At 35.1% G+C, this 14907-nt stretch overlaps 1 protein-coding gene across 1 annotated transcript in view; it reads left to right on the forward strand.

Moving 5' to 3' along the window:
• LOC112576451 (CD109 antigen-like) overlaps window positions 1–14907 on the forward strand; it is a 22211-nt gene continuing 7304 nt past the window's right edge. The window contains 29 exon segments of the mRNA XM_025258865.1: window positions 1–50; window positions 1084–1224; window positions 1908–1927; window positions 1930–2099; window positions 2424–2592; window positions 4376–4446; window positions 4619–4673; window positions 5029–5102; window positions 5390–5429; window positions 5667–5754; window positions 5956–6175; window positions 6596–6838; window positions 7294–7476; window positions 7889–8053; window positions 8274–8336; window positions 8524–8712; window positions 9093–9242; window positions 9476–9613; window positions 10185–10233; window positions 10600–10734; window positions 10969–11077; window positions 11441–11558; window positions 11788–11907; window positions 12085–12201; window positions 12626–12763; window positions 13130–13304; window positions 13569–13757; window positions 13939–14020; window positions 14565–14739. Of these exon segments, the coding sequence (XP_025114650.1) occupies window positions 16–50; window positions 1084–1224; window positions 1908–1927; window positions 1930–2099; window positions 2424–2592; window positions 4376–4446; window positions 4619–4673; window positions 5029–5102; window positions 5390–5429; window positions 5667–5754; window positions 5956–6175; window positions 6596–6838; window positions 7294–7476; window positions 7889–8053; window positions 8274–8336; window positions 8524–8712; window positions 9093–9242; window positions 9476–9613; window positions 10185–10233; window positions 10600–10734; window positions 10969–11077; window positions 11441–11558; window positions 11788–11907; window positions 12085–12201; window positions 12626–12763; window positions 13130–13304; window positions 13569–13757; window positions 13939–14020; window positions 14565–14739 (3621 nt within the window). The 5' untranslated portion in view covers window positions 1–15.

Genomic DNA, 14907 nt, shown 5'->3' on the forward strand with positions numbered 1-14907 from the left:
GCCACACAGAACTGAATGCTTCTTGATGAAAAAGGAATTGCCATTTCCTGGTTTGAGTTCTAGTTTTTTAAGCTTCTTTATTGAAAATGAATGTTTTATTCAAGAGGGAAAACATAGTTATTTTGAAATTTTAATAACTAGAAAGACTTAGTCTGTGCTTTTTCTCATGCAGAATTTAGTGTGCCATTAAATTTGGCTTATTGTCACAGATGCATTCTCAGTTTCAATAGATATATGCACTTTTCTATGTGTAACTGATTAATGACATTGTACTTAGTCCTCTCCGTACCTTGGTGGCATATAAGACATCCCCTAAAGACCTCCATTTTTGTCTGTCAGCAGCAAGTCTAGCTATGCTGTTCCAGAACAGTTTCTGGTCCTTAGGTTTTTTTCTCTCTCTACTGACCCTCGCCATGTTTCTTTTAGATGACAATGTTTCCTCTTGCCATTAGCTGTTCAGTTAACAGTCTCTAATTGTTGATATCCTCCAGCATTCACTTCCACAGAGTAAGACCAAAAGGACATTGATTCTGTAGATTTTTAATTTTGTATTCCTCTTTAGAGCTTTAGACTTCCAAATTTCTTTTAGCCTGGCAAAGGCTTGATTTGCTTTGATGAGCGTGTTGTTAACATCATTTTCTGTATCTCTATTGTTACCAGACAGCCAAGCACTTTCTCTACTTCTTTGTTATCATTTGTGACAGGTTCTGTTGACTTGGTATTCTGTCTCATTTCTTTTGTTTTGCCTGTGTTTACGTCCTACTTTTGATGCAATTTTGGTGAGATTGTTGTTGATCTTATCCTTTGCATCTTTGCGTTGGCTGGATAACATAATAATAATGACATTGTAGTCATACCATTATAGTTGCAGCTATTGCAGCTGAATTTCAAATGATGTTTCAAACTGTAAAAATTATACTAAATTCTGTAACTGGAGTAACTGGCTTAGATTGACTTAGCATTTCTGAATGACTTTTGATCCACAGAATCTCTCCACACATTAAACTGTATGTTCACATAAATGGATTAGTAATGGATTCCCATTCAAGACAGAATCTGTAACCTCTTTTTTTTTTCCTCAAGCAGCATCATGGGGTGGATGGGAGCATTCACTCTGACATGCCTACTATATGTGTTGTGCATGTCAAAAATGACCAGTGGTCAGACAGAAGAACAGTACTGCCTTCTGAACATCGAGTCTGGTTGCAAAATGGGACGGCCTCCGTAAGTCCTTTTTACTAGAATAAGAGATGAGGGTTTTGAGAAGCAGCAATTAGTGTGGTGTGTATGGAATTAAAACCATGAGACCAAGCAAAATAATTTTTTTTTTAAATTTATATGCAATAATTATTGATCAACACAAGTACATTTGGCAAATATGACAAGACAGACAAAATGTGAGATCAGTTCATACTTCAGCTTATACAGTATCTTTGTCAGTAAGTATGATCATGATATTCTCACAAGAATACATTATAATACATTGGTTCATAGCCCCCTTTTGTGATTCTTGCTTTCATGTGTGGTGCCACACTTGGTTTAAAGCTCAAATCAAAGCAGTATAATGGTCTCAGGTATCAAATGGTGAAAGCAGAACTATTTGTGTTGTCTGTTTGCTTAGATATCACAAAAAATAGCTTGTTCATTATTGTAACATCTGATTTAGAGGAACTAAAGTCAAGAATTTTTGGCTCTGAGATGGCTAAGTGGTAATAGGACTTTATGATGAAAATTAAAAAATAAGTTGTGCCTACCTAGATTATTCTAAAGCCAGGGAAACGGACACACAATGTAGATCAATTTCCAAAACTGAGCATACAAAATCACTAAAAGTAAAAGCATTTTAACTAACCATTGCTGCTATAGTTTAAATCTTATAGAAAAAATATTTTTATATTCTTAACTAGCATCTACATGGTGGTTGCACCCGTCGTGTGCGTGCTGGTCAGGTTGTCCAGGTCTTTTCCACAATTTTGCGCATGGAATATGGTAGAGAAAGAAGAATAAATGTCCGAGTTTCAATCACTGAAGGCACAACAGAACTGGCTTCCACAGAAGTTCTGTTTGATCGACCTTCCAGCAGGCTCATGCAGCTCATGGTAGGTATCATTCAAACGATAGCAAACAGAAGTAACAGTTATGGTTTTGTAGTTCTTTCCGTTAACCTGAATATATCACACTGTTGTTAAAAATACAAAAATGAATGCTAAAGTAATATCCATGTTTTCAAGCAAGGGTTTATTTTAGTAATTAGCAGCTGAAATGGATAATAAATAGAGGCCTCTTCTAAGACTCATGATGATTGCTGTTTTTTATAAGGTTGGTTGTATTATTATATGTCTTCCTAGCCTGTATTGCAGAGGGCCTTGATAATTTAAAGAGATGTGTTTTCTTTTTTTTTTTTGTGGTCATTCTCCATGCAGATGCCAGAGAACACACCTTTTGGAAATTACAAACTGCGCATTGAAGGTACCCTTGAACAGAGTACCTTTGGTAACATATTCTATAATGAGACAGACATAGAGTTCACAACAAAACAGGCATCTTTGTTCATTCAGATGAGCCAGCCGATCTACAGGCAAGGGCAAAAAGGTGGGTAAAGGATAGAAAAGTGAGCAGCATTGCAGTGTGAAGAATATTAAATACAACCCTTATGTTTTGTTTTCATTTACTTTCCCAATAATACTACCTATTTAGTCCTTCTCATAGTCATGTACAAAATACTGACAGATAATCTGTCCCCCGGATTCCCTTTGCTATTTTCCTCCAGTAACACTAGAACTTCTCCAAAACTTAATATTCCCATTCCTAGAATAGACGTTTTCAAATAATCTGAAATTCTCAGGGAGTGTATTGTGGAACAGCCTCCCTCTCCATCTTTAGCAATTGAGCTCCTTGAACTGCTTTCAACACCATCTACCAAAAGACATTCAAGAAAATTAGATGAGGTCTCTAGAGATACCTTCCAAATCCAGGACCCTTGTAAATGACTGTTTCTTCTTAGCCACCATTTTTGTACATATTCACATTCCCCTCTCCTCTGCTACTAATTATTCTCATAGTACTTAATTACTTCAGTTTACTTGGTTTATTCTTTCCCCGTAATTACTCCTTTAAAGGGCAAGGGCTAAATGGGAAAAAAAACATTTTCTTGATTATTTTACCTCTCGTTACTAAAAAATTGTCCTTATCATTTTCATTGTCATACTTAGGCAGTATATGATGTATATGTATATAGGATGTATATAAAGCATCCTCCAGAGACCTCCACTTATGTCTATTCAGCAGCAAGTCTAGTATTGTTTCAGGTCAAGTTCTGCTCCTGAAGTTCTCTCTGCTGACCTTCACCATGTTTCTTTTGACTACACATTTCCTCTTGTCATCAGCTATCTATTTTTACCAGGCTATTTTTGGGTGGTGGTTCTGTGATTTCATTCTGCACACAAGCCATAGCCATTTCCATCATTTTTTTTAATTATGGTTGTCATATTTGTGCAGTTATGCTCTTGTATGGTTTGTTCATTAGTAATTTTGTTTAGCCAGAATATCTTGAACATTTTACTCAGACATTTGGTTTAAAAGGTATCTGGCTTCTGCCTGATTTTTGCTGATATCCTCCAGCATTTGCTTCCACAGAGTAAAAGGGAAAAGACATTGCTTCCTTATATTCTTAATTTTGTATTCTTTTTTAGAGATTTAGACTTCCAAAATTTCTTTTAGCATGGGAAAGGCTTGATTCGCTTTGATGAGCGTGTTGTTAACATCATTTTCTGTATCTCCGTTGTTACTAGACACCCAAGATACGTAAATGTTTACACTTATCTACTTCTTTGTTATCCTTTGTGATGGGTTCTGTTGACTTGGCATTCTGTCTCATTTCTTTTGTTTTGCCTGTGTTTAAGTCCTACTTTTGATGCAGTTTTGGTGAAATTGTTGATCTTTTCCTGTGCATCCTTTGTGCTGGCTGGATAGCATAACAATATCCAGTAAATGTCCGGTGGATTCCTCTTTTCTTGTCTTTTGTTATTTGTTTTATAAGCCAGTCCATGGCCAGGGTGAATAGGAATGGTGTGAGAAGAATGCCTGTTTGCCACCAGTAGTAATGTTGAAGTTGTCTTGTAGCTTGCTGTTGCTACAAACCATCTGGTTTGTAGATCATGTATATAGTGCCTTTATTACATTTACTATTTTCTGTGGTATTCCCACATGTGATGCATGATTTTTCATAATGATTCACTGTGTATGCTATCAGATATTTTTTATAAAATCTACAAACATGACATACAGTTCTGTTCTATTCTGCTTTCACAATAATACAGCTGATTTATTGATGAAAATAAGTTGCTTGTATTTGTAGTTGAATATTTTCTTGCAGTTCACTTTCGTGTCATCCCAGTCATGCCAGACCTCATGCCAAAATATGGTTCCATGACTATATTTGTTGAGGTATGTTTCTCCTCCAATTTTTTTTTTAACCTGGCTTCTTGGAACTGTGTGGCTATTGCCTATTCAAAGAATACTGCAATACTGCCTTTGGTCATATCTGTAACATATTTAACAAAATGTTATAAAGCAAAATAAACAGTTTTAGGGCCTCAAAACTTTCTTTTCTGTGCAGGATCCCAATGGGTTTCCAGTTCGAAGATGGCTTTTAGTTCAGACCAATGCAGGAGGTAAAATCTGAGGCTTCCAGCTTATTGATTTCACCTTAAAATCCCCAATATATAATATGTGTATGTGTGTGAGAGAGTGCCATGCGTTTGTGCTCACATGTCTAACAGGCCAATGTGTGACACCCTCTGTGCTTTCACCTACTATTGCATATGCCTGTTTGTAGGTATATAAAGCACTTTGAGCCCGGCTAGAACTGGGAAAAGGTGCTAATAAAATATTCTTTATAAGTTCTTTTCCTTAGTCTCCCCTTCCACCCATTCAAGCAAAGATGCACCACTTTCATATCAAACAGTTCCAGAGTATTACTTTTTGGATTGTTGAAAAAAAGGAATGTCAGTTTAAAATTTGTTTCAGGTATTGTGAGTGAGAGTTTTCAGCTGGCAGATCAACCCAAGTATGGGACTTGGACTCTAAGAGTACACTTTTTTGTGAGTTGATTATCTTCAACCAATTAACCTATGGTATACATACTGTCTTTGTCAATATCTATGTAATTTTCTGCTATTAAATTTAAACCATATGTTACATTTTTTTTTTTTTTTTACAAAAAGTGGAATACAGTTGAGGTCTTAATCTATATCTCAACATCTCAACAAAATATACTGAATCATAAACTGTATTCTATTAAATGAATTTTCTGCAACAGCCAACTATCATTTCAGTCCTGAATCAACATGTAGAAGTGTTTCATAATATACTGATTCATCTGCTTCAGGGTCATGATTATCGACGTGAATTTCAAGTGGAAGAATTTTGTAAGTTCTGAGAGAATAATGTGCATAAATAAATGTATGTATTATCCTAATTCATGTATATATATTATGTATTTTTTTCCCGCATGATGATTTTCAGTTAGTTGATATGCCAGTTTGATCAACTACCAAATAAGACATACTTAAGACACTTACCTGTGATTGTTCTAAATTCGTGTTCATATATACACTTAAATGTTCAAGGTGACCTAAATTGTATTCCTTAATGCACATTTACAGGGGAGCCACGGTTTGATGTGAATGTTACGGCACCTGCATATGTCATTGAAAATTCAACTGACTACATCTCTGGAAGAGTGCTTGCAAAGTAATTTTTTTCCTGATTTCATTAATGGTATTTAATGGAAGATTAAATATGGATGAAACACATCCATCGTGTGTATTTTTACACAGGGTCATAAAAGATTTATTAGCCATGGCATAAAATCAGTAAAATAGGAAGCAATTCCCAGATGGAGCAAGGTATGAATGGACAATTCAGGTAAAAAGAATTTTTTTTACATTTTAGTCACACCAGTGGTCGTCCATGCAAAGGAAATGCGACACTCACAGCTTTCTTCCTGCCTAGAGAAGAGGTCTGGAACCAGACAGAGGGTTGGCTTAAAGACTATAGGCAGAAGCAAAGAATGGGAAGTAGAGCTGATCCCCCAGAGTACTTTCCTGTCACCTCCATCAATCCAAAGGACTACCATCTCTTTTTTGAGTATGACTATCATTTTGTTGAATATGTAAGTTCATTTGTTTCCTCTTATTTGCATAAATTTTATTCATTTTTTTTTGTGTAATTACTGTTAGATTTCTTCTGTACTTAAATTTAAAATGCATGTAACTGCAAACTAATTATATCAGTCATGAGCTAATGCAAAATGATAAATTTTTACAATTAATAACAAGTTATGTTTCGGAATGAAGCTGTCTATGAATTCTAACAAAAGATAAGTATATTTTAAATGTGAATTTTTTTTTTTTTAAAAGAAGAATATGCTGCTGGCTGTTTGCAGGAACACAGTAAAGCATAATATAGTGTGCTCATGATTGATTTTCCTTAAACAATGGTATTTGTTACAAATTCTTGATTCTCATAATTATAAAATAAACAACAAACATGCGAAACTTTCACTGAAGTGCATTTTTTAAAATTTTGCTAGTATGAAGGCTACATAGACTTTCAGTGGAGCTTTGATGAAATCCGTCAGCTGGGGCAACGTGCTGGTGAACATTACAGTATCGTAGGCAGCACAATCATGTTCTTTGCCAATGTGTCAGACTGGTACACCTCCTTCAACCGCACAGGTTGGGCTGCAACAACTATTTATGACTCCAGAATCAAGCTGCAGTTAATCGGAGACAGTGTGCGGTCATTCAAGCCTCAATCAATACTGCCAATACACGTAAGATCACTTGCAAAGTCCTTACAACTGACATTAAGAATAAAACCTAGCAGATTCAAAAATCATTATATGTTAATTAGAATACATAAATCCTTACAAACTTATTACAAGGTAGAATAAAGGACAAAGGCAATCATGAAGATGAAGTACAAAAGACACAGGTAGTAGTAATGATGAGTAACTTACAAAGGGTTATCATTAAGACAGATTAATCACAAGATATAAAAGGAGGGAGAGAGAGAGAAAGAGAACAGGTTAGTAGTGGACTGTATATTATGTTATGAGTATTACGTGTGAGAGGAGTAGATAGTGTTTTGGTGACAGGAGTAAATAGTCTGCACTGGTCAGATATTGTCCCTGTTATGCGCGATGATACTTCTTGATTGTCCCCTTTGACCGCAAGAAGTTATAGAAAACCATTAGTCAAAATGTGTGTTTTGTACTACTTACTTCAGGTGGCTGTGATGCACTATGATGGGACTCCTGTTGTCGACACAAAACCAGTGATGTTTGAGGTATCCATGGCTGGTGTAGGAGCTGCATCAGTGCCATCTCCACCTGTTAGTGTCATACCATTCAATGGCATTGCTGAATATGAACTTATTCCTGGCCCAAACATTGACCGCATCAGAGTTAGGGTAGGTGTTGACTCATTTTCATGTAATTTATTTTGCTGCTTTATGTTCATATCTGTGTGATAATAAATAAATAATTCATTTTTGTTACTGAAGTCAAAACTTCACAGGGATCCTTAGGAGATAAAAAAAAAAAGTCTTATGAATGGACTTGATATTTAAACTGATTAATCTGCGGGCTAACATATACACGCAAAGCAACGTGCTGCAATATAAGATTATTCAGAGATTAACTACTTGTCATTTAGTTGAGTGTTTTGTTTTGTTTTAGAGCCTTTTTGGGGATGAGGTTAATGTTATCTGATCATGTGAAAAATTTACTTCAAGTGTTTGCAGATTATCTTGTAAGATAACTCTGAATTAAGCAATGTAATGTACAATGTATTCATTACACTGTTTCTTTGACATATTTCAGGCATCATATTACAATGGTGACCCAAATGATCGCCATACCATGAACACTTACTCTGGTGGACAATATGGCAACGACAGGCTGACAATTGTGGAAATGCGAGCCAACCGTTACTATTCTCCATCAAAGAATTATGTCTCCATCCGAACTTCCACTGAGCACCCAAGAGTATGTTTGATTATGGATGCTTACCTTTTTTTGAAAAGGAGGTTTAAAGTATACTTTTCTTATTTATGATCTTGTATAAGTTCATGCCATTAAGTTAGACACATTTAAGTTTGTTGTGTTTCTGTGATGGCTTCTGTGCAATATGTACAATAAATGTTGATAGAGATGAATAAACAACAATACAATTATATCAACCAATAAACATGCATGTCTTGTGCAGGTGAATGAATATATGATCTTCCATATTACACTCAGTCACTTTATGCCCAGAGTATTCTATCAGGTCAGTAAAATACAGTTTTGTTTACTTAGCAATGCTTTGTTGATTTAATGTTATATCATAGTGACTGATGAAAGTTATGTATTAACTGTGCAATTTGTTTTAACTATTGGGGTGAAAATGAATAAAAAAATAACAAAATCGTTAGTCCCGACACACCTCTTTACCAGGTTTAGTGCTTATATTTCAGGTAGTTGCTCAGGGAAATATCATCATTGGTGATGAACTGGAAATGACATCTAAGCAGAAGACCTTTGCTGTTGCTTTGTCTCGGGACATGGTACCAACAGCTCGCATTATAGTCTATTACATCCAACAACCTGAAGAGATTGTATCAGATGTGCTGAATTTCTTTGTCAATGGCACAAGACAAAATCAGGTACCTTGATCACTTTTTGGTCATCTTCTCTGACTTAGACTAAATTTACTGATTCTATACAGTTTTCTATGAGAGACTTCTTGAGATATGGTCTTCATGACCTTTATAATTAGATATCACATGTTTTTGTTTTGTTTTTTTTTAAATTTTCTGCGTAGCTTTGAAAGTAAGCATGTGTTTTGCTTTGCAACCAAAAGACATTTGACCATGAATCAGGAATTAATTTTGTTCTGAAAGAATTCACAAAACAACACATCGTCATAGGCATCCTTTATCACTTAAACACTTGGACTTAAACTGTGATACTTTGAATGCTTGTCGCTGTTATCCATGTTGTATTTTGTACAGCCATCCTCTATGTCTTCCTTTTGTGTTAACAGGTTACTCTGGGAATTAACCGAGGCAAGGACTTCACAAGAAAAACAATTGAGTTCAATGCAGAAGCAGATCCAGGATCATACGTGGCATTCAGTGGCATACAGTATGACCTATACAATCGTGGGCTAGATGATGGTATTGCAGAAAACAAGGTAAACCCTCAAGTTGCATCTCTACAATTTTTCTTAAAATGTTCATTATTTAATATTGTTTTATGCACAGTGTTTCAGATTATAAAATTATGAAGTATGTATCTAGATCTTTTAAATACTACATCACAGCACTAGAGAGAAATGCCCAGATTTATAGTGCTGGATAAAAGCAATAGCAGAATGGGAGAATATCCTTTCAAAACCATTTTCAACATCTTATTTAACGATTTCAGCTGATTGATGAACTGGAAACTTATGATAAAGCTGCAAGAGGTAGTTATCGTCATCTGTGGCGGATGAGCAACACAGAATATGAGTACAAATTTTTCCCAGGAGGTGATTATGGCATTGACCCAAACACCAGTTTTAACGTAAGTATTCTGTCTGGTTCCTTTCTGTTTCCGGTTTTAAACACAGAACTGGTATAATCGTTTGATTTTATTTTAAAACGTGAAGTTTTGGTGAGGATGTAGGCATTAATATACATCACTCCTATCTATCAGTAAATTTATTTAAAATGTAGTGAAAGTTCTTTATTGTTTTATTTATTTAAAAATTGTTTATTAATCTTGTTCAGGAACTTATTGTGTCTGCAGTAATATTAGTACATTGCATTATATAAAACATGAACACAGGCTATAAGAGAACATAAAATGTTATATCCAGTTCTACTTCTGCATTTGTAATCATTTACACTTGGAATTTATAGTCTCTCACAAGTACAAAAAGTTTGTACACATGAACTAGTCTGGTGGTATACCTGACAATACAAGGCCAAAATTTGGACAGATAAATTCTTGTTGAAAATTTTAAGCCTCTTCCCTAGGGACAGAAAGAGGAATGAACTGACTAATCCAGCAAGTTAGTTTTTGTTCTGGTTATGTAAAATTGATTGACCTGTGTAGCCAGTTACACTTTTAAGAAAATATTTTTTATTTCCAGAATGCCGGTCTTGTAATGTTGACTGATGCACACCTTGCAAGAATTCCAAGTAAGTTTTTTTGATAGTTAACAGTTTTTTTCGTAGTCCTGTTTTCCCTAGTTGAGCACAGGGCCACAACCACACCACGCCAGTGGATCCAATTCTGGGCATCCTTCTTCAGTTGGGTCTATGTCATCCTGGCTGCCTCTGCCTTGCCGTGGACCGATCTGCTCCATGTCTGTCTGGGTCTCTCAATCCTGTGCTTTCCCTGTGGGTTGCAGTCCAAGTTAGATGAAATGGTCAGACTCTGTAATACATTCCCCATATAGTTGGAATGGGTTTATTTGAAGACTAGATATAGACTAGCCCAGTGCACTATATTTGTTCAAATTGGTTTTTTAGCTCATTATTTTTAGCTGTTCTTTTTTCTGCCAGGTGAAGAAGTAAACCTGTGCCCTGAGGGACAATTTCGGTGCATGAGCGACACCAACTCTGAGAGCTGCTATGAAGCAGTGCATCAGTGCAATGGTTTATTTGATGTGTGTGAAGATGGTTCTGATGAGTTTGGATGTAAGATATATTTATTTGCTTGAATTTAGATTAAAGTGCCAGGATATTTCATCATGCTTACATTTTCTTCAATAATATTAATGACAAAAAAATAATCTTGAATAGTGTAATAGGTAGTGAGAGGTAGTGAATATATAAATTTATAGATGTTTAAATATAAAAATGTACAACAACTTAAGGTGAATATAGATGTTCGTGCATACATTAGACTTTCTGTATACCTCTCTTTATCAGGTGACTACCATAACAACACTATGATGCCCATACAACCTCTCCATTACAACAGTCGAGTAATGCGTCATTTTGAAAACAGCTCCTGGGCCTGGCAAGAAATCTTTGTCAAGTATGTCTTAACTGTGAATTGTAGATCTTTTTATGCATGTGTGAAATAGTGAATTGTGTCAAATGCTTTCACACATTCCATGTGTAATACAATATGGTGCAAAAGAAATGTTAATTAAGTGCATGGTAAGACTCTTCTCTTGCTATTTTGCTAAGTAAATGTGGTTTTTCGACCATACATGTTCCACTGAAATACAAAGACTTAACACAAGAGAAACAAGAAACTTGATAAAAGCAGAAAAATGACAAAATGCTCTAGTCAGACTCTACAAATATTATTAAATATTATTAAGCTATAAAAAATTTTGTGCTCAAAATGTTTTTATCATTTTCCAGCTATATTTATGATATTTCATTGCTGCAGGCCTGATGGTCGGGTGGACTTTAGAATGGGTGTGCCTCCTTACCCACTAATGTGGATGATTAATGGCCTATCATTGAGTCGTAATATTGGATTGGGAATCATGCAACGCCCAGTGGCAGTAAGTATGTTGGTAATATTTTCAAAGGCAAGACATTTTCTGCTATATATTTTATATAGCTGGTGTAGAGATTATTTTAAAGAATACCGTGGCTTAATAAGATATTCTTGTTTCATATTTCAACATAACAGTTAAATTAAATTGGCTTCCTTCTATGTATCTTAGCAGGTGTAGAGATTATTTAAAAAATTGCTATGGCTTGACATGGTATTCTTCGTTAAAATTTCAGTTTGATGCAACAAGATACATGTACATCATGGTGGAACACCCTAACGTAATTGTAAGAGGAGAACAAATAGGCATTCGAGTGACAGTCTTCAACTACTGGTATGATGATGATTACATGGAGGTGAGTGTACACCACAGGAATAGAAATAATAGTTAACATCTTTGGTCAAGATATGCTGCACCAATTCAAATCATATACGTCTTTTCACTTTTTGTCTTCAAATTTGTCTAATGACATCCAGCAGCTGACACTTAAAGCAAAAGAAAAACACAAGTCAAGGGTCTTTATCTGTTTCAGGTATTAATAACAATGCATGGAGGCGACAATTATGAATTTGTGATAGTAGAAGACATGGGATTTGTCTTCTCCTACAGCCCTAGGACACATAAGGGAGATCACCAGACAATTGTGTTTGTGAGTTTTGGGGAATGAAATAATCTTAAGTAAATAATAGCATGTGTGTGTGCACGCATACATGTAATGCCATAACTCCAGCATTAAAGTACTGGGTTTTATCCTCACGAAACCATATAGCAATATGCTGCACTGAACATGAAAAAGATTCAAATTAATCTTAGCAATATAAATGTGCACAACAAATTAAGCCTTTTACAAAATAAGTATCGTATTCGAACATTTTTCACAGTGACTCGTCTCTATCAAAGGGAAATAAAAGTTTTGAAAAGTTTTTACTGTTAAAGTATTTATAAGTGTTGAAGGATTTATATATAAGTGTTGAAGACTGATCTTCTTGTTAGCAAATGTAAAAGCATCTGTATTTGGCTGAAAAATATTTTTGACATTCTGACATCTGGAAACTGTTTTGGTCTGTATGCAGCTTGAACCTGGAGAAGTTAAAGACATTTATTTGCCCATTATCCCAGTCAAAGAGATGATGAGAGGGGAACTGAATTTTCATGTTAGTGCCACAAGTTTTCTTACGAGAGATGAATATCATGGCACCATTAACGTCATTGTAAGTTCATTCACATTTTTTTTATATCAGCAGTCTTAATACTCTTTACAAAAATAAATTATAATGCCAGTCATTTTAACCAAATTATAAGATTATAGAGAAATTTTTTTTTTTAAGTAAGCTCGATCTTTTTTTCAATAGTTTTTTTTATTGATGTGCTTGCTGTCTTAAGTGATTGATATTCTTCATTTTGTAGTGCAGTCTGTGCTGTTTATTAACTTAATGATTTCCTTTCATTTGCATGCCTTCAAAGAATTATAGCTGTACTCTTCCTTCATTTTCAAAATGAAAAATGACAAGAATCATTGAAGTATTTTTAACCTCTATACATTCTATACGTAAAAAGTCTTCTTATTTTTATTGCAGCCAGATGGTGTGATGAATTACTATCACACCCCATACTTGGTGGATTTGATACGTTATGCCTCTATATATGTTCCGGACTTTGAAGTGCCAGTCCCAGAATACTTTGTAATGGTTGGAAATAACCGGTGGAATTATTATGTACCTGGATCAGGAAAGGCCTGTGTGTCTACTTTTGGTATGTGTTCTTTCCTCTTTAAAATAAAATACGTAATTTTGTCCATAAAGGAAAGGCTGTTTTAGTAACCAAGCTGTTGCTAGAATACAGCACCTATTGATTCCCTGTCATGACTAAACTCAAAAGTACACCTGGAAAGATTTAGAGACAATGACTGCATTTGTTTGCAATTATGCAATTACTATGTATCGTGAAAAAGATAAAAAGAAACCCCAATATGTTTTTATATAATCTTTTAAATAATTTCAAAATACTGTGCCATAGGCGATGTGGTGACACCAGGCTTCTTTGAGGATTACCTGAACGCGGAGAACATTCTCTGGAGACCATATGGTGGTGGGGAAATGATCACATTCAACTTTGCCTACAACTTATTCACATTACAATTTATGAAGACCAGCGAGCAGCTCACCAATGAAAGACTGTTCATTGCCTTGGATGAAATGAATATAGGTGAGAAAATATTTACCTTAATTTTGCTTAAGTAAAGTCTTTGTTATGGAACATGTTTAAAATATTTTATTTCTAAGCTACTTTTATTTTCCACATTTATTTTTAAATTTAAAAAAAAAAATGTGCCTGAAATGAAGCATTTTTCAACAGTCAGCGATCTGACATGCACTTTTTCTGTCAGCTTTTCAGAGAATGATGAGTTACATGAACCCAGAGGAAGGATCTTTCAAGATGTTCAGGGATGATGATGTCTCCAGCTTATGGTAAGGTACTTCCATTACAAACACTGCATATACCCAATGTACTTTTGCTGATGAAGGAAATTTTCATTGTTTTTTTGTTGTCTGGATTAACAAATTTACAGCATATTTTAAACATTTTCATTGTTGAATGCAAAGTAAGGTAGCTGAGTGTTCACAGTAATGCCATCTAAGGCCACACTAGCCAGTTTAATACCAATGTGACACAGTATACTTCTCCCATTTCATCTCCTGTTTAATGGTTACCTAACCACTTGAAAATTGTATGGGAGGGGAAGGAAACAAGGGAGAGGAGAAAGGCACCACTGTACAATATTGGCTGTGAAATTAGTGTTATATGCAATACCTCACTCCCCAGTGACTGAACATGTACATAACAGATGTGACTAAAAAGACAAATAGTAATTTGTCCAATAAAACAAACCATGGTAATTGTATTGCTTTCCATATGTTAGATATAATGTAACTTAAGTTTTTTAAAAAAAACTCTCTTTGAGTGGTTATAAAGAGGATAATCATGCATTTTTCTGGCTTCCTGAATGAGCAGGCTGACAGCTTTTGTTGCCAAAACACTGCACTGGGCAAGGTTTGGTGAGTGGGAGAGGCAGCTTTTCATTCCAGTGGAGCTTCTTAACAAGATAACATTATACATCTGCTCTCGCCAAAACTGGACCACAGGTGCTTTCATACCTGATGATCATCCAGCATATGATTACAAAATGGTGAGGCTGTTTATTCACATACTCTAAAGAGAAGGTTCATATTATAAATTTGTAGCAGTAAAAAAAAGAGGTAGTAACAGTCATGTTAGATGTTGTGAAAATCATTATATTCAACTACTTCATGTTTTCTCACAAGCATGTGTAGCTTCAGCTTTATGGTTTTGCAAA

The sequence above is a fragment of the Pomacea canaliculata genome, linkage group LG12 (assembly GCF_003073045.1).
Source record: "Pomacea canaliculata isolate SZHN2017 linkage group LG12, ASM307304v1, whole genome shotgun sequence".
In the NCBI taxonomy this organism is placed as follows: Eukaryota; Metazoa; Mollusca; class Gastropoda; order Architaenioglossa; family Ampullariidae; genus Pomacea; species Pomacea canaliculata.